The sequence below is a fragment of the Cupressus sempervirens genome, chromosome 3, assembly GCF_028749045.1.
Source record: "Cupressus sempervirens isolate cs-2001-9-10 chromosome 3, ASM2874904v1, whole genome shotgun sequence".
NCBI classification, from domain to species: domain Eukaryota; kingdom Viridiplantae; phylum Streptophyta; class Pinopsida; order Cupressales; family Cupressaceae; genus Cupressus; species Cupressus sempervirens.
This window is the reverse complement of record NC_143120.1, coordinates 563,958,694-563,978,271: the sequence shown is the minus strand read 5'-3', so window position 1 is coordinate 563,978,271 and position 19,578 is coordinate 563,958,694. Positions and strand designations below refer to the sequence as shown.

At 36.5% G+C, this 19,578-nt stretch overlaps 1 protein-coding gene across 3 annotated transcripts in view; it reads right to left on the bottom strand.

Annotated features, from left to right (window-relative positions):
* Positions 1-19,578, bottom strand: part of LOC149567672 (Class I peptide chain release factor) — a 210,458-nt gene that overhangs the window by 34,158 nt on the left and 156,722 nt on the right. Inside the window, exon 6 of one of the 3 annotated variants that reach the window (XM_089820930.1) lies at positions 12,419-12,490. The exons of the other annotated variants lie outside the window; for them this stretch is intronic. Coding sequence (XP_089677056.1) covers positions 12,419-12,490 — 72 coding nt within the window. The remainder of the gene's footprint in view (positions 1-12,418; positions 12,491-19,578) is intronic. 3 annotated transcript variants of the gene reach the window in all.

The following is a 19,578-nucleotide window of genomic DNA, read 5'->3' as shown; positions in this document are numbered from 1 at the left end:
TTCTCAAGCAGCAGGACTTGAACGAATGGCAACAAAAATGGGTAAGAAAAGTTCAAACTTTTAATTTCGACATTGAATATTTAAAAGGGAAAAACAATGTCATTGCAAATGCCTTGTCCAGAAAACCCACCATCTGCTCACTAGACTGGATCTCAGCTGACTGGAAGCCGCAACTGTTGGTGGAATATTCCAAAAATACATTTGCCTGTGAGATAATGGATGGTTACATCCACGATGATCGTTATAGGGTGGTGAATGATATCATCTATTATAAGGATCGGATCTACCTAGTGCCAGAATCCAAATTGAAGCAGAAGATCCTGAAGGAAGTGCACGACTCCCCTCTAGTAGGACATCCCGACTTCCTTAAGACCTACAGAAGTATTCGGGAGAGATTTTCATGGAAGGGACTGAAAGGGGACGTGTTGCAGCATGTTAGAGAATGTACTATTTGCCAATAGAACAAATCCGAACACACTCTTCTTGCCGGACTGTTACAGCCTCTGCCGATTCCCGAACATAAGTGAGAAAGTATATCAGTGGACTTCATAACAGGGCTTCCCAGGGTGAATGGAAAAAATTGCATCTTCGTAGTAGTTGACAGATTGACAAAGTATGCTCACTTCTTCGCTGTCCCCTCAGACCTTCAGGCTACACAGGTCACCGAACTGTTTTTCAGAGAAGTCATTCACCTGCACGGGTTACCTCGAAACATTGTCAGTGATCAGGATAGACGGTCTGTTAGTATCTTCTGGACTAAACTGTTCAGATGGCAGGAACTGAATTATCACCGAGCACGAGCTACCAACCATAGACAGATGGCCAAATTGAAATTGTGAACAAATGGCTCGAAGGCTACCTATGGAACTACATCTCAGCACAACAACACACATGGGTGAAATGGATCCATCTTGGGGAGTACTGCTACAACACCACGTATCACATGTCGATCGGGATGGCGTCGTTCAAAGCTCTATACAGGCACGAATCACTCTCCTTCATTGATACAGTTCTAGGTGATAGCCGTGCTCCTAGGGCGAAGGATTGGCTTCAAGAAGGACAAGACATTCTGAGGAGCCTGAAAGAAAATCTGCAGCAAGCACAAAACCAACAGAAGTTGTACGCCGATAGACATCGGATAGAGAGGAGTTTTGAAGAGGGAGATCTGATCTATCTTCGGCTTCAGCCATACCGGCAATCCTCATTTAAGGGAACAAGGAGAAACTGAAGCCACAATTTTATGGTCCCTACCACGTGATCCGTCGCATTGGTGAAGTAGCGTACGAACTGGAGCTTCCGGAGGGCAGCCGCATCCACAATGTCTTCCATGTTTCCTGTCTGAAGAAGGCTATCGGGAAAAACATCACCGTCACTACCAACCTTCCACCACTCAACGAGGAGGGGAAACTCATCCTAGAACCTGTTGAGATTCTCGAAGTACGTGAAAAGGTCCTGCAGAACTGAACCATCAAGGAGTTCTTGGTACGTTGGCGACTTCTACCGCTGGACGACACGACATGGGAAGGCGAACACATCCTCCAGCACCCGGCACTGCACTTGCTTGAGGACAACCAAATTTTGGGATGGGAGGACTATAATGTCCCCATCATAAAATAAATGTACTCATTTGATCTTTGTAATGGGCCGATTGATTTATTTTATCTCAGACCCATTTTTTTATTTAGTCTTCGTAGTTTGTGTCGCGATCGGCTAACTTTGTACACCCTAGGAAAGTTTTTCCCGACGGGTATTTAAGCGCGGCTTGTAGAGGTTTGTAGGTATGCTTTTTGATTTCTTTCTCTGTACTGCGGATTCTTGTTGGAGTTCGACATTGATTCGCCATTTCGGAAGTGAAAGATCTTCCCTATTTGGCCTGCATGGTTTCGGTGGGATTCGGCCCTCACCTTATTCCATTTGCTTTCGTCGCTTCTGCATTTGACAAGTTGTGGATTTAATTGCAAATTCCTGTTGTTGGTAATTTTATGGGTTCTACGTATGCAAATTATGTATGTCACTCTCTGCTTCTCTAAATGATTACTACAGGTATTTTAGTCCGATCGTACGGCTCCTAACTCCTCATTCCAATCCATTATCTCATCGTATGGCTTTGCTAGTTACAGATATCCTCAATATGTACGGCCAAGTTAATATTTCTTATGGCTCCCTTCATACTTGATACCGTACGGCTCATTATTTATGTTTGTGTTACATTGTACGGCATCCTTTATCACCGTACTATCCAGTTTGGCATCCACCGTACGAAATATCTTGTAGGAAATAGCTCACCGTACAGTCCCTCTTCTCTCATGTACAGACCATAACTCATTCCATTCTGACTGTCTCCCACTGTACGACTTCCTATCCTTATTATTCTCCACCGCGTACACCCTCCAAACTGCTATCACCACCGTACGGCCATTCCAGTATCAAGAAATCCCCACCGTACGGACTCCATCCCAAGCCACAATTACTGTCTTCTGTCTGCGAATTTGAATCATCATGTAGCAGGAACATTACACATGATCCTAAACATTGTATTGTTGCGCAAGCTATTTTTGAGGAAGAAAATCAGGGAAATGAAGAGAAACCTATAGTCAACACTATATCATTAGAACCATTGTGAGGAAGAGATGAAGATGACTCTACGGATGAAGACCAAAATTCTGATTGTTATTATAGGGGCTCTAATCAGCAGCGTTGTGTTCAACAGGTGTTTTCAAATGAGGAGGATACACCTACTTTTCGCAAATTAATGGCAGAAGAAAGAAGAGCTTATACTATTGCAGCAGTAGAACATGGTAAACACACTTACCAAAGAAGAAATAAGGACAGTAATATTGATTAGGGTAGTCTTGCTGGTATATTCACAAAAAATCAGGAGCAGGTAGAAGCATCTAAAAGGCCTAGTAATCAAGCTCAAGCCAAGCAAAAAGAAGGTAATCAACCCTATAGGTTGACCAAACAACCAGTCATACATACTAACGGTAAGCAAATATCTGATTGTCATTGTTCGTCTAATGGAAATGATGAAATTTTCTGATTACAAGGATGAGATTTTGAAGATATTATCTAGTGTGCAAGATATTAGTAATAATGATGATGTAAGAAATAACGAAGAGCCACCTATTGTATATCTAGGAACAAGATTGAATAAAAAGTCAAATCAAGTAGACCCATTTTATCTAACATTGTTAATAAATAATAAATTGGTAAAAAATTGTATGATTGATTCCCGTGCAGCAGTTAATATTATGTCTGCTGATGTAATGAAAGAAATAGGTCTCAAAGTTGATACTCCTTTTGGTAAATGCTATGCTATGGATAATAGATCTATACCTCTAGTTGGAATTATTAAAAGTGTTGAGTTTCGTTTTCCATCATTTCCGCATATATCATATAGAACTGATATTACAGTAGTTGAGATATCAGTGAGTTATGGTATGTTGTTATCTAGGCAATGGTCGAATTTGGTTGGAGGTCATGTGTAGTTGGATCTGTCTTATGCTACCATACCTATAGGGGCAAGAAATCAGAATTGAGAGGGAACCCCAGTCATATTACTTGGTTGAGGATTATATTCCAGATCCTGAAGTCAACTTTTTCCATTCCGACATGGATAACTTCCGGGTAAGCATAACTAAACCTACTTCTAAAATTGAAAATCCAATTTCAATTTATGTAAAAGAAGATAGTAATGACATTTGGCAAATGTTCATTGACGGTGCTTGTAGTAAGGAAGGAAATGGGGCCAGCGTTATATTTATTTCGTCATCAAGTAAAATTTTTAAATTTTCTTTCTTATTAAATTTTGAATGTATTAATAACATTGCTGAATATGAGGCATTAATTATTGGTCTTGATATCGCAAAGGCTAATGGGATTAAACTACTTACTGTCTTAGGGGATTCGGATCTAATTGTTTCACAAATTAGGCATAGGTTTTCAAATAGGAACCCAAGGTTAAAACAATATCGGAATTATGTATGGGATTTGCTAGAATTCTTTGATGCCTTTTCAATTAAATGGATTGATAGGTCAATTAATTACCTAGCTGATATAATGGCTAACATGGCTATTAGGCAAATAGATATCCCATTCGATGAGGTTATTCAGGTCGAAATGAAAAACAAACCTTCGATACCAGACAATGTGCGAAACTGGTAAGTTTTTGAAGATGATAAAGATATTATTAGATTTTTAACTTGCCAGGAGGATTATGAAAATCAGTTCATTGATTGGAATGGGTGCGTAGAAGAAAAGGATGGTAAGGAAACATTATTTGGAAAAGAAATAGTGCAATTGAAAACAAATAAAATACCTAAGGGTTTAGTGGCTTTAGAGTGGATCTTTGATGAAAGGGAAAGTACAAAAAATAGCAAATTCACTAAAATCCAAAATGATACTGAGGAAATAAATTTAGGAAGTGAAAATTCGCCCAAAAAGGTTTATATAGGAAAGAAATTATTGTCCAAAATAAGGGCTGACTAAATTGCTCTGTTAAGAAAATATAGAAATGTTTTTGCCTGGAGTTACGATGAGCTTAAAGCATATAGGGAAGAATTGTTTCAACATGAAATACCTCTAAAACCTGATGCAAAGCCTTTTAGGCAAAGACAATGTCCGATAAATCCAACCCTAGCTCAAAAAATGAAAGATGAACTCATTAAACTGAGAGATGCTGGAATTATTAAACCTATAAGGCACTCTACATGGGTTTTGAATTTAGTCCCAGTAAGAAAGAAGAACGGCAATATACAATTATGTATAGATTTCAGAAATTTGAATATATCTTCTCTTAAAGATAATTATGCATTACCTAATATGGAAATTTTATTGCAAAAAGTAACTGGTAATGAACTATTATCTATGATGGACGAATTCTCAGGTTATAATCAGGTTAAAGTTAAAAAATCTGAATAGTATAAGACTGCTTTCATATACCTTGGGGTACTTATGTCTATGCTAGGATGCCTTTTGGGCTAACGAATGCGGGAGCTACTTTTCAAAGGGCAATGGATGTTGCTTTCGATGGATTAATTGATTTAATCATTGTTGTTTACCAGGATGACCTTACCGCTTATTCTAAGAAAGTAGAAGACCATTGTAAGCATTTAGAGAAAATTTTCATAAGAGCCCTTGAATTTAGAATTTCTTTAAACCCTAAAAAGTGTAAATTTGGGGTCACTTTAGGAAAACTGTTAGGTCATATCATCTCTAAGGAAGGGGTAAGGATTGATCCAGAAAGGGTAGCAGCCATTGACAGTATTCAAATACCTAAAACAACTAAGGGAATCCAATCGTTCTTTGGGCAAATCAACTTCGTGAGAAGATTTGTTTCTAATTTTGCTGAGATCATTAAACCTATTGCTAAGATGCTTAAGAAGGGAGCAAAGATTGCTTGGGATAATGAGGATGTAGGAGCATTCGCTAAGATAAAACAAGCTATAAAAGAAGCCCCGGTTATGAAATCTCCTGACTTTAAGAAGTCGTTCCAATTATTTTCATTTGCTTCTTACCATACTATAGCCGTAGTTATGTTACAAAAGAACGATGAGGGGCATGAACAACCAATTGCATTCTTTAGCAAGAGTTTACAAGCGGTTGAACTAAATTATGACATAAATGAAAAAAAAGCTTATGCTCTTGTTAAGGTGGTTAAATCCTTTCGACCTTATTTAGTCAGAGCTGAGGTTATTGCTTATGTGCCAAATGTTGCCACTAAGGATATATTTAGACAGTTTGAAATACTAGGAGACGATGTCATTGGATAAATCAAATCCAAGAATTCAATATAGATATTCAAATCACAAAATTAGTTAGGGGACAAGGATTGGCTAGGCTTATGGCTGAATCCAATTTGGAGGTTGTTCAAGTAAACCAAATTGATGATGATCATACTAAAGTTAGTATTGGGAAATGCCCTTGGTACACAGATATAGTGTATTATTTGCATTATAATAAATGTAGAGATGATTTGAATGAAAATAAAAAAAGAACTATTAAGTTACAAGCTGCAAAATATGTTTTAATTCAAGGAGATTTATATTGGAAAAATCAGGATGGGATTTTCTTATTTTGTTTAGATGTTGCCCAATTGGCAGTTATTCTCAAGGAGATGCATGAAGGGGTTTGCAGTGGTCATTTCTCAACTAGAACTACAGCACATAAGATACTACAAGCAGGTTACTACTGGCCTCAACTTTTTAAAGATTGCCATGCCTATGTTCAAAAGTACGAAGCTTGTCAGAAATTCTCCAGTAAGTTGAAGTATGATGGCCCGCTCCCCCTAAGAACATTACAAGCAGAGGAACCTTTCCAAATGTGGGGAATTGATTTTATAGGAGAAATTAGTGACAAGTCGAGTGGTGGTCATAGTTGGATTCTAGTGGCCACCAATTACTTTACCAAGTGGGTAGAGGCTATACCCACTCGACAATCAACAACGTGGTAACTAAGTTTCTTACTGAAAACATCTTAACTAGATTCGGAGTTCCTCAAAAAATCATAGCAGACAATGGTATGTGCTTTAGATCTAATGAATTTTGTAGGAAGTATGGCATTGTAGTTTCATACTCATCTCCATATCACCCCCAAGGCAATGGACAAGCAGAGTCTAGCAACAAAAACATCTTGAGAATTATCAGAAGAATGTTGGATAACAACAAGCATGCTTGGGATTCGAAGCTGAATCTAGCATTGTGGGCGGACAAAATCACGGTAAAAAAGTCAACGGGTTTTTCTCCTTTCAACTTAGTTTATGGGAAAGAAGCAAAGCTTCCCTTAAATAATTTATTGCCTGTTTACAAATTTGTTACTGAGGAACAACTAGAAGATATCAATTTCATGGAGAATAGATTAAATTTGCTAATTGAGTTAGACGAGGTAAGAAGGTTAACACAAGAACATAATATAAATAAGCAGCAACAAGTTAAATTCCTTTACGATAAGAAATCTTCAAAACGATCTTTTAAGGCAGGTGACTGGGCCTTGAAATGGAACGCTAAGGATCAGGACAAAGGAAAGCATGGTAAGTTCAAGGCCTTATGGCTCAGACCATTTATAATTTTTGATAAGGCTGGAGAACAATCTTATTTCTTGTAGGATACAAATGGTTGCATGCAGGATTTTCCAGTCCATGGACAGTACCTTAAGTCGTTCTTTCAATAAGCATGAAAGGGAAGTTATTTTACTTTTCTTTATCTTCTTTATTATTATTCTTTCTTTCTTGTATTTTATTGTTTAGATTTTTATTTGCATTATTTCACAAACTGATTGCTCCTAATCTTTTGGCAGGTCTGCTCCTCTAGAGATAGCTGGGATCTCACTTTGCTCGCAAGGAGCATATGTCCCCGACAAGAGCCACTAATGGAGCCTAAAATTTTAATCTCCATTTGTGAAATGATATGGGAGATAAACGAAGAGTTGGTTTTGTTAATATCAAAGGCTTCATCATTGCATGGGCAAAAGGGATGTATGAGGAAGTTCCAAATATGAGAGTCTATATATACATTACTGTTTGGGAACCTCCAAGGATTGAGGATTAATAGCTTCAAAGCATGCTCTATCACACAAATAGGAAGCGGTGCATTTAATAATCATTTGTGTCAAAGCTTTGTTTGCCTTATGGCTGCTGGACTTGTTTACAGAGGTCTAAAAATTGACAACAATAAAAATATGAGAACTTACTGACTAGCATCAGCAAGAATGGATAGTTCAGATATGTACAGTATCCTTCCTCAGGAATACCATATGCAAAGACCATTGATGTCTTATGAATTGAAGGGAGAATATATAGCAAGGAAACAGCAATGGCAGGGATAATCCATTAAAATATTTCTTCATCTATCGATTTGCTATTCAAAAGACAAAGCATTATAGACCAAATATCTTTAAAGTAAATCATTTATCAGCTAATGATTCAGATGCAAACATAATTGTTGGTTTCTAAAGTAGCAGCAAAGGTGTCCCCAAGGATTGAATTGCACATCATCAAATATTTATTCGGTAAATATACTGGAAATAGGTGTGATTGATACCTGCAAATGTCGTGCAAAAGGGACATATATTGAGTCAAAGATCCATGTTAAGTTAATGATTATAGACATGTACAAATCGCATACCAAAGCACACAATGAATCACAGATAGACATAGATCATGCATGAAGCATCCAATCAAGTTTATTTCAAAGCGCTGTCCCAATTCCTTGAAGTTTAATACCAATCCAAGCTTGGAAATTGGTGGCAGTGATGGACGGGCAAAAGGAGTTGTGTCTTTCCTTTCCACCCAGTTTTCCCCTGTGCATTATCAATTCAGCAATCAATTATTCAACCTTCATTGGTCACAGCGGTGAATATCATTTAAGATGATAGCCAGTTTGACTTCATAGATAATTTATCAAGACAGTATTACATACCCTCACGTATGCATGCGGTTGCAACTGGCACGAAGTTAGAGATGATTTTGAAAAGTCACTTGAACAGGGAAACTCCATCGAATACTTAGAAGTTTGATAAATATTTTGCACGCTCGTTGGTTTTTTTGTTTATTTGCAGGTTTGTATGTTATATGTTGAGAGCGGGCGATGTGAGGAAGCATCGAGAATGGAGACTTCACGTTGAGGGCGGATCAATACATCTAGTGTACAGTCATGCGTAAAGAGAAAAAGGAAAGGCTCCTCCAGAATGTGCGTAGAAATATTTATATCAAACCAAGCGAAGTACAAAACACCCAGACAAAGAGGTTCATGCAAATGAAAAAACCTTGCAGGATGTTGCACGCAGTCAATGAAGGACGAGCCCTCGCAAGTATGGAACCCAATGATTTTGAATACATGTAGGAGGAAAGATACGCATAAAAATGGCATTGAGGATATTAGCAAGAAGTTGAGATATGATGGGCAGTGGCAGATTTCGAATACATTCACGTCATCATTTGTGTGCGGCAAATATTACTTCCTCTATCATGTTGTGTGTATCACAAGGAGGAGGATTTTATTGTTCAGACTTCAATCATATTGTGCAATGGCATGCCTCGTATCGTACAGTTACTCTAAACTTGTGAAGAAAATTATTAATTATTGGCTTTCATTCCTAATACCGGGTTATGTTACAAAACTCACCGATCAATTATTTGTTATGAAAAGTTGTGACTTTTTAGAAAAGGGCATAGTGCCTTTTCATTGTCTATAAGTATATGATGTCAAACTCAGCAAGAGACAATTTTTAAGATTTATTTTTATTTTAAAAAAAGTTGTGCACATTTTGAAGCAAGGAGGTTATCAGATCCATTCTCTAAAAAAAGATTGGAGTCGAGCAAAGATCTTACATATTAAGGGTGTTGGACATAAATTTCAATTATAGTGAGAAATCGTGTTGGATAGAGCATCAAAATACTGGATTCAAACATCTTCAACATGACTTTCTCGCTATAAAATCAGTAAGAGTTTCATTTGCATTAAAGTTAAATATTATATAGTTCATCTTTTGTGAGTCATTTTTAATTCATTATCACGATAAGCAAGTTGAATTGTTCTCTGTTATTTGAGCTTGATCAATACAAATACTATAAAATAAAATTGTTTTCATATTTCTACCTATTCTGTCCTTTTATAGGTTAAAATAGTATAGTGTAACATCCTGTTTTCCTGGGTCTAAATTAACATCTAACATACTCAAGGAATACAGTTATAATTTCGATTTCATAGGAAGGCAGTTACATCATTCATGTTTATGTGAATAAGATTTACCATTAAAATCTATTAAACAAAATTTCTTAACTAATTACTTGAAATACCATTAAATGAAATTACTTCAGAAATTGAAATCACATACCTTGGAAAACTAAGACTGAAAATCATCTAAGTATGCTTTTTGCAACCACCCAGGTTAGTCCACAAATATACTATAACAATATCACAAGTCAACTATCATCTAAAAACTACTATACAAAAAAATCATTTGATGATTACAACTAAATACCACTATAATTTAAATTAGGGCATCACATATCATTTTACCAATTAGGGCATCAATTACCATCGGTTCATTTAGGGCTTCTGATACCGCTTTACCACTTAGGGCTTCCACAACCACAGATTCAATTTAGGGCTTTCGCGACCACGGATTCAACTAGGGTTTTTGATACCACGGATTTAGTTAGAGCTTCCAATACCATTGTATCATTTAAGATTCTAGCTGTCACACAATTAATTAGGGCTTCAAATTTCTTTTCCTTCCGATTGCTTATCTATGACAGTAACTCAAGATTATAAATATATTCATATTCGATATTTATATAAATGGAAAATAATTTATGAATCTATCCCTTACATAACGATAACAATGAAATAACTCAATTTAATCTTACCTCCTCATAAATAAATGAGTTATTACCTATTTCCGATAAACAATTGAATACATGGCTTATCTCTGTGTGACACATATCCGATATTTTGAGAGAGGTGAAACATTGTCAGGGGCTTAACCACCCAACCTCCGACCACAATATATTTCCCCACACAATCTCTAATGAGAAAGGCCCTCCCTACCCGAAATAGACAGGGGTCATCTTGCCATCCACTGGGCTTCCTGAAAATTAATGGCTTGGCAGCAAGAGGTCACAATAATAGGGAAGTGCATGAGTTATTATTTAATTCATATTAAATGATAAATATTGATATGACATAACTGATATTGAATCTTATTATTACAGATTCCTCTCTTTCACCTTGTCAACCTTCTTCTTGGCTACACAGCCGAGTGAGTCCAGGGGTTAGGAATTCTTAGATTAACCGATTTTGTCAATTATACATGCATTCAGCCTTTCACAAACTATGATCTTATAACTATGTTTCTTTAAAGATCTCAAATTGAATATCTAATTAATTAACTCCACCTCTTCACCATATTGCCTGGTGAGTTTTCCATGGTGGATGGAGTCTTGATAATGTTTTTTTAGGTTTGTATGGTATGAATGAATGTATTACATTCTAAGCTAATTTTAATTGCTTACAGCTTTCATTGCATCTCTATCTCCTATATGCATGATTGATACACTCTTATGAAATAAGAATCATCTATGATTTAAGAACAGTTTTCCAAGAACTAGAAATCTATTACTGCCCAACATGATTTAGTATGTGATTATTATTAGTGCCAGTACGTTGGTTTTGCTTTACATTTCTTTACCTTAACAAGCATCATTGCTGATGAATTGGTGTCCTCATTTTCAAAATCTCCATTGCAAGTATATAACAGAATGTATTTGATTCTAAACTAAGATGGTTAATGTTACATAAAGTATCATGTCATGGATTACTTCAAACTACAGAATGAATCTATTTACTAACCCATGGAAGAAACAAATATATCATGATATGGGTTCAGTACCTCTATCAACACACTGCTAACGTTATACTAAGAAAGGTAGTAACAAGGAACTGGCAGTGTATGAGTTATTTGAATTTAAACGAGCAAATAAAGAACATAAGACATACTTAGCTAATGGCAAATATCTTACATGACCTCCACAATGAATCTTGGACAGAGAAATCTGCTCGTGATTTTGGTTTGACCTTCCTACTAAGGTCCCATGGTTGCTGATTGTCGTGGATTAATAGAAATCAGTCGATGAACCTTGGGAACCGATACCTTTTATCACAAATGCACTCTCCTGACATGCAATGTCGAATTCGACCCAAAAGTAAAACCTCAGCAGCAATGTAACAAATACCCACGTGGTGTTCTGCAATAATCTAAACATCCATGAACAGAGACACGTCGGCTCCAGTTCAACTCACAAGATTAGACTTCCCACGCTCTCCTTGGAGGAGCTACCATACCGTGCACAAGGACTGAACACGACCCTCCACGATGACATAAATATATTCACGCATGGGCTACACCAAGAAACTCCATTGCAACTGCTATTGTTCAGATTGAGTCTTCTCCTCACTAATAACGCATAAGCAATTATGAAAGGACGAATGAAAAAGAAGAGTTACGGGTTTGCACACCAAGGTCCCAATTTTACAATCAAAGAGACTATTAAAAGAGATGCTTGGCTCTACGACTGCCTAACAGTTACAAAGAAACCATTCGAATTTCCCTCAAATAAATTTTTAAAAGGAAAAGAAAGGAGGAAGGAAAGGAATAAAGAAAAAAAAGAAGTTTAAAAGTTATAATAAATATTAGAATCTAATATAAACAAGCAATCATCACTTAATTAATTAATCAATTATATTGGAGCTAAAATGTTTTTATATTTAGATGTATGCAATAAATAATTATTAAAAACAATATAACAAAAGATAAATTAAAATCCTTTAAAATACGCTTTATATTTAAACTCAATTATTTTAATTAAATTATTTAATAACTCATGCAAGTCCCGCACATGTATTCTGGCTAGGTCCTTTACCCGTCTGCCCAGTGATGTTGATGCCCTGCCTAATTCTTTTCTGACAATGCTTTCACCCCTTTGACATGCTCCCTGCAAGGAATTTCTCCATAATTAAATTATAAATTATATAATCATAAATAATTATAACAGTTAACCTTTCATCTTAATTCCATGAATTCGCGATCAACGATCAACTAACATGTCATCTTCACTTGAAATCATAACGACCAACTATCTTACCATTTCGCCAAATTATATCAAATTAAACTGTTAATTGACTTCATGTGAACCTCAACGGCTATATTTCAAGTTAGGTCAAAAATTGGGATGTAACATATAGGCTAGTTCAAATACACAAAAAGAGAAATAATTCGACACATCGTGATAACTGAATGGTTTACAAATATTGACTCTATTGTCCAAAATTGTATGTGAAAATGTATATTATTGACTATATTGCCCATTTGAAATTTGGCACTGATCATTTAAATTGTTCATGGTTCTCAATTCATATGCTAGCGACTTTTCTTAATCTATTTTCTTGAAGGATTTGATACTTACCTGTTTTTAATAATTCATTTTAAATTTTCCTTTCAGCAATGCTCAATTCTAGTAATCGAAATTTGAAGAATAATAGTCATTAATCACAATCCAGAAGGCTTCCTTGAATACTTGCCAGTTGAGGAATTTGTTTTTATGTTATAATCCGCTGTAAATCATCTTGGATCCGAGTTTTTTTTATTTAGGGTTTGGGTGAACAGGCCTTGGTTTGGCGAGCCAAAAGCGCAGAGTATTTGAATCGATTAGATTAATCCTGTTAACTTGGCCAAAATCAATTAGATACCCAGCATCAAGCAGGCAAGGCTCGTAGGTTTTTAACCAGTGATTTTGATAACCAACATGAACCTTGAGAAAATTCAAAGAAAAGACCACTTTGGGCAATTAAAAAAGTTGAAGCAGCTCAAGACTTTGTTACACCTTCCAGAAAAATTAGAGAAAGCAAAAGAGCTAAAAGATTCTCTAGTTATACAACTAACATAAGTGATTTATCCAAAATAGAGCCAACCAATCCCTTTGATGCTATTAAACATACAGCTTGGAAAGAAGCTATGATAGAAGAATACCAATCTATCATGAAAAATGATGTTTGGGAAATTGTTCCAAGACCTAAAGGAAAATCTGTTGTTTCTTCCAAGTGGATATTTAAAATAAAGCATGCTGCTAATGGTAGTATTGAGAAGTATAAAGCCAAATTTGTAGCCACAGGAATTTCTCAGAAAGAAGGGATTGATTATGAGAAAACCTTTGCTCTTGTTGCCAAATATACCTCCCTAAGAGCACTCTTAGCAATTGCCGCACCAAAGGGATGGAAGGTACATCAGATGGATGTGAAAACAGCATTCCTAAATGAAAAGATTTCAGAAGAAGTATATCTGGAGCAACCTGAAGGATTTGAAACTCATGATCCTAATGCTTTTGTTTGCAGGCTCAAAAAAGCTCTCTATGGGCTTAAACAGGCTCCTAGGGCCTAGTACGAAAGAGTTGATAAGTATCTCACCAGCTTAGGATTCTCCAACAATGAAGCTGATCCAAATTTATATTATAAAAGAGATAAAGATGATATGGTAATTCTGATATTGTATGTTGATGATCTACTAATAACAGGTGATGATCATCTCATAGATAAGTGCAAGAAAGATCTAACTAGAGAATTTGAGATGAAAGATTTGGGACTCCTTCATTACTTCCTAGGACTGGAAGTACGGCAGAATTATGACAATATCATACTAAATCAAGGGAAGTATACATCGGATATTTTAAAGAAATTTAGAATGTGGAATTGCAAACTTATGTCTTCTCCAATGGAGACTAATCTACATAAACTTAGGGAAGTAGCTGCAGAATCACCATCCATAGATTCTACTCTATATAGACAGATGATTGGGTCTCTTATGTACTTAGTAAATATAAGACCAGATATTTGCTATGCAATTAATGCCTTAAGTCAGTTTATGTGTGAACCAAAGGAGATTCACCTAGTTGCAGTTAAACATATTATGAGATACTTATAAGGCACTCTTAATCTCGGACTCAAATATGAGAAAGTTGCTTTAGACTTACATGGATTCACTAATTCAGATTGGGGTGGAAGTGTTAAAGATAGGCAAAGTACTTCAGGATGTTGTTTCAGTTTGGGATCAGCAATGATATCTTGAAGATGTAGAAAGTAGTCTTCAATAGCATAGAGTTCCACAGAAGCCGAATACATTGCAGTAGTGATGGCCTCCCGAGAAGCAGTATGGCTGAGAAAGTTACTTGTGGGATTATATGGGCAAGCTATGAATCCCACGATTATTCATTGTGATAACCAGAGTTCCATCAAGCTCTCAGTGAATCCAATTTTCCATGACAGGTCCAAGCATATTGAAATTCCTTACCATTATGTAACAGATATGGTAGACAGGAATTCTGTAAAATTGGAATACATTTGCACTGCAGATCAGACAATAGACATACTCACCAAACCTCTATCTAGAGTGAAGATAGAACACTTCAGGAGGAGATTTGGTATGGTTGAGTAGTAATCCATTTGTACTCTCTTGATTATTAATAAAATAATGTTATTTTGTCATGCTATTGACTGTTATGGGCTCCACCATTTGTATTCATTATTTTAAGAGGTGGCGATCTCTGAAAATAATGAACACTTGTATAAAACATTATGAGAGGTGACGATCTCTTAGATAATGTGCTAAACAACAAAGTTCTACTATAAGATCTAGATGAGTTCAAGATCATATTGTGATGTTGACATTGCTATGTTCATGGGTCACAAATTAGATAAAAGAAGAATCTTAGTATTCTCCGGGTTTATCCTATATTCTGGTAGATCTTAAAACTCAGGATAATGTTGTAATATGGAAATACTAGTTTCTATGAAATCATAATTTGGATAAATGAAAAGATTACTCTTCAGATTTATGCTGTATAATATCACTAGTGGCAGTGATTTGTCATATCACAGGTTTAGTAATATGACTTTGTATCATGTGTTCTATGATACCACATACTAAGAAGAGACAAACAGATATAAAGTATTAATTCTTGCTTATTCATCTGTATTGGTGTTGCTAGATATAATATCTCTCTGTAGGATTATCAGGTTAAGAGGGAGTGTTAAGAATGTTAACCAAGATAAACCTACAGGTCTAACAGTACAAACCGTACTTCTTCTTAATAGTAATATATATATATATATATATATATATATATATCCTATAGGTACCAAGTTAGGAAAGGATACCCTTTAGAAAGGATATAAGTAGGTTGTAAATGCAGATTATAGGACACACAGTTACAGCAGTCTGCTCCTATAAGCATTTTATATCCTGCAATTTATATCTGAGAATCTCTATCACAATAAAAGGTTAAATATTCAGCACTATATCTGCATTATAATAAGCACTAATTTCATGAATATTCATACTACTTAGAAGATCATTCTCAGCATATAAGACTGGAATAAAAGTTTGATTAAGAGATAAGGATTTAGCAAAAACTTTACACCTTAGTTATCTGGTTCGATTTCCCACTTCTACCTTCTGCACCTACAAGGGTGTTAGTACTCAAGTGGAATTATGAATCAAAATATAACATTATTTATTAATTAAAGAATAATGTAAGTTCCTAATCTCAATTACTTCCTTTTTTAACAAGAGGTTGTGATCAGATACTTAGTTCCTAAGGGGGGGTTCCCCATTGCTCTCGCCGTTTTAGGATAACTCTCCACTAAGTATCATCTTCTCACTATACCTCTACTCATTAAGACCTATGGATAATCATTTCTGATTTAACCATCCTTCCTAGAAGATTTCTCAATCTAGACCTTATGAATAACCTCAATGGGTATATTCATCCTTTCATATGCATATGCCTGTATTTTCCAGTATACTGACCTTCAAAGATAGATGATCTTTGCCTTAATCCTAATTCTTTGTTTGGATTCTGAGTATTTTGATCTTTCTATGTCAATATGATCCCCAGTCCAGTGTATCTCTGACCAGAACCTATTGACTTGCAAAGTATTCTAACTTTACAGCCGATTCTCTAATTCTTCTGAAATATAGCAACTGATGAACACTTTTATCTATTTTGCGGTTATGTGGATGTTGTAGGGCAGAATGGATGACAACTTCAAAAGACTTTTCTTTCTTGGCTAAGGATGCCTATGACTGCAACATTCGTTACTTGATGTGGTGCACTTGTCAAGGATGAGGTAGTGTCGTGATTACTCCCTTGCTCTACTCCAAGCGTATCTTCCTAGTGGTGCTTGGCGGGTGTGACATTTGGTCTTGATTAGTTTGTTGACTCTTCAATGATTGGTGATTATGTTTGGATTCACCTCTGGTTATTACTTCCGAGTATTTCCTTCCTACTATGCCTATCGGAAATTGGATAAAGGTTGGGCCTTGGTTGTTACCGCAGAGGATAGATTGCCTGGCAACGTTCGCTTTGACTGTGATAATATGAATTGTTTCTTCCTCCGACACATCATGTGCTCTACTTCTCTTCCTTCCTACACTATGATGTATGCTCTGATTTCACTCTTCGGTGCCTTTCTTCCCCGTAAGAGTCTTATTTATAAGTGCGAGGACTATAGTTTAAAGGGACGTGATCTTTGACAGACGTGTCTTTCTTCCCAACTGTTATGATTTATAATTAATCTTCACACTTCATTTATAAAATATTTGATTTATTGTTATTTGTTTAATGTTTGAGAGTTAAAATAATTGACAAGGGAATAATAATTAATTTTTTTTGGGAATAACAACAATTTTAAATTCAAAAGGTAATGGCAATTAAAAGGAATGCTGATTTATAAATTCTAATCATTTTTATCTTATTAGTTTATTCTAATGGGGATTATCACAGAAACTTATACTAAAGAAAGTAAGGCATACAATCTATTGAATGAAGGAAATAAAACTTAGTTCATTAGCATTCATTCAATTTTCAACAAAAGTTAGTTTGTTCCAAATACTACACTATAACTAAATGAACAACAGAATTAAAATTGGACTCAGAGTCACATACAGTAGTCCCAACTACAAGGGTTTGCCCAAAAGTAATTTTTGTCGATCTTATTAACTTCCCAAAAAGTTATTATATAGGCCTTCTCGAAATGGCCAGTTACAATAGATGATTGCATCGCAGAGCATCTCTGAACAGAATAAGCTAAAAATAGGACAAGCTTGAATCATTGTCCATTATAAAGACTGACAAAATACCATGAATGACTATAAAAAGAAGGGAGAGAATTACAAATGTTTGAGAGAACATCAGAACATCATGCCTGCTTAAAAGTAATTGCTTTGGCTTTGTAACTTTTCATAGCGTCAGTTACTTTGTCCAATTCCTCAACATTTGGAATGACGATATTGTCTGCTCGAATCATCCAGTAATCATGCATCTTAGTCAATTCATCAATTCTGGTGACCCTTGACTGGAACTTCTTTGATTCTCTCCTTATGATTGAGTCTGTTGATAAGAGTTCATGGATCTTTGACATTTGGAAGTTGAGTGGATCAACAGCTTCAACAAATGCCAAGAACTTTGACTTCATCCTCGCAACATCCACAAGCTTACCATTAGCACACACAAAGGACTCTGTATGCAGTATCTTCAAACATTCAAATACTTTCTCAATAACCTTTTGCACAGCTCATTTGTGGACCTTGCAGAGCTTTCCACTATAAATTCCAGAGATTGTTTCCAATGAAACAATGGCTCGTTACCTATTTTAATGATCCCATGGGAGATGGCAACATTGGTCTTCATATCGACCACTTCCTCTAATAGTGCCAATTGCTCTATTAGTTTATTTGTTGTATTTTGCATGGTGGTCTGATGGCTAGAAGCCACCTCCCTCAACTAGTGTATCCAACAGAAGATTTCCCAAGCTTTCGATCAATGGGGGACCTTGAACCTTCATTTGATCTATCCACATTTGCCAATTTGCCCGAATTGTCTCTCTTGTTGCAGCTTCAAGAGTAGATTCTTGTTCTCCTCTACATTTGGGTCAAATTGGTTTGTTGATGTGCTCCCAAGTGCAGATTTGATATATTCCATCAACTCTTTGTTTGAGGCCTTGAAGACCTCTTTTTCCGCTCTGAGCTCTTCCAGCCTATCTTCCTTCTCATTGGTGGACTTCCATATGTTCACCATGGAATCATGAATAGGGATCCCAAGATCCACCGTTCTGATTTGGAAGTCATCTGAAGAAAGCTCATGGAACTTTCCCTCTTTTTGTGGCCCTACAATTTCCACTAACATGTGGTCAGTGGATGGATCGGTGGCCAATGCAGCAATGGATTTCTGCTTCTTCGTTTTCTTAGAGGGTGGCTAAGAAGAGGTGGCCTATGTGATCAAGTCCTTCGATGGAGCTGCATCTTCATATCTCCTCTTCTTCCTATCAATGGTCTCCTCCAACCATGACTCAGTAGAGAACACATTGATAGTTGACTGTAGGGCAGTAGGGCCGAACAATTTCCTCTGTATTAGGGGAGTTTTCTTGCTCTGGGAAGCAACAAGGAAGGGAGCAACCTTAGTCACTGAGAGGGCCAAGGTATCCCCTTGCTAAGATGTGTCTTGTTCTTGGCCATCCATGGGGTTGGTGTCGCCATCCAATTTGATAATTTGGACAAGGGGAAGTAGGCTTGGCCACTGACTTTTCTTGTTCTTTCTCCTTTTCTTTGTCCTTATCCCCTTACTTCTCCCCAACTTCCCCGGTATCAAGAAGAGAGCCACCTCCACAGGTAGGAATGATTGGCACATTCTTCTCTGGAGGTTGGTCTCCTCCTTGACCAATAGACTATGATGGCCTGCAGATGTTGAAGTAGCAGCAATGGTGGTGGCTACTGCAGTGGACTGGGTGGCTCCAGAAGATACTTCACTCATTGAACCAGTGCTCACGGTCCTCTTCTTCCTTGCTCAAGTCCACTCTACCCACTTATCTATTCTTTTGATTATTCCATGCATGAGGACCTCCATGGTGTCTATGATAGGACCTGTAGGTGAGGTAGACAAAATTGGGGTGCCTTTGATCTTCTCATAGGATGTGGGGTGCATGTAGGCTCCATCATTTGCAAGGTTAGAAACATCAACAGAATCGTTATATA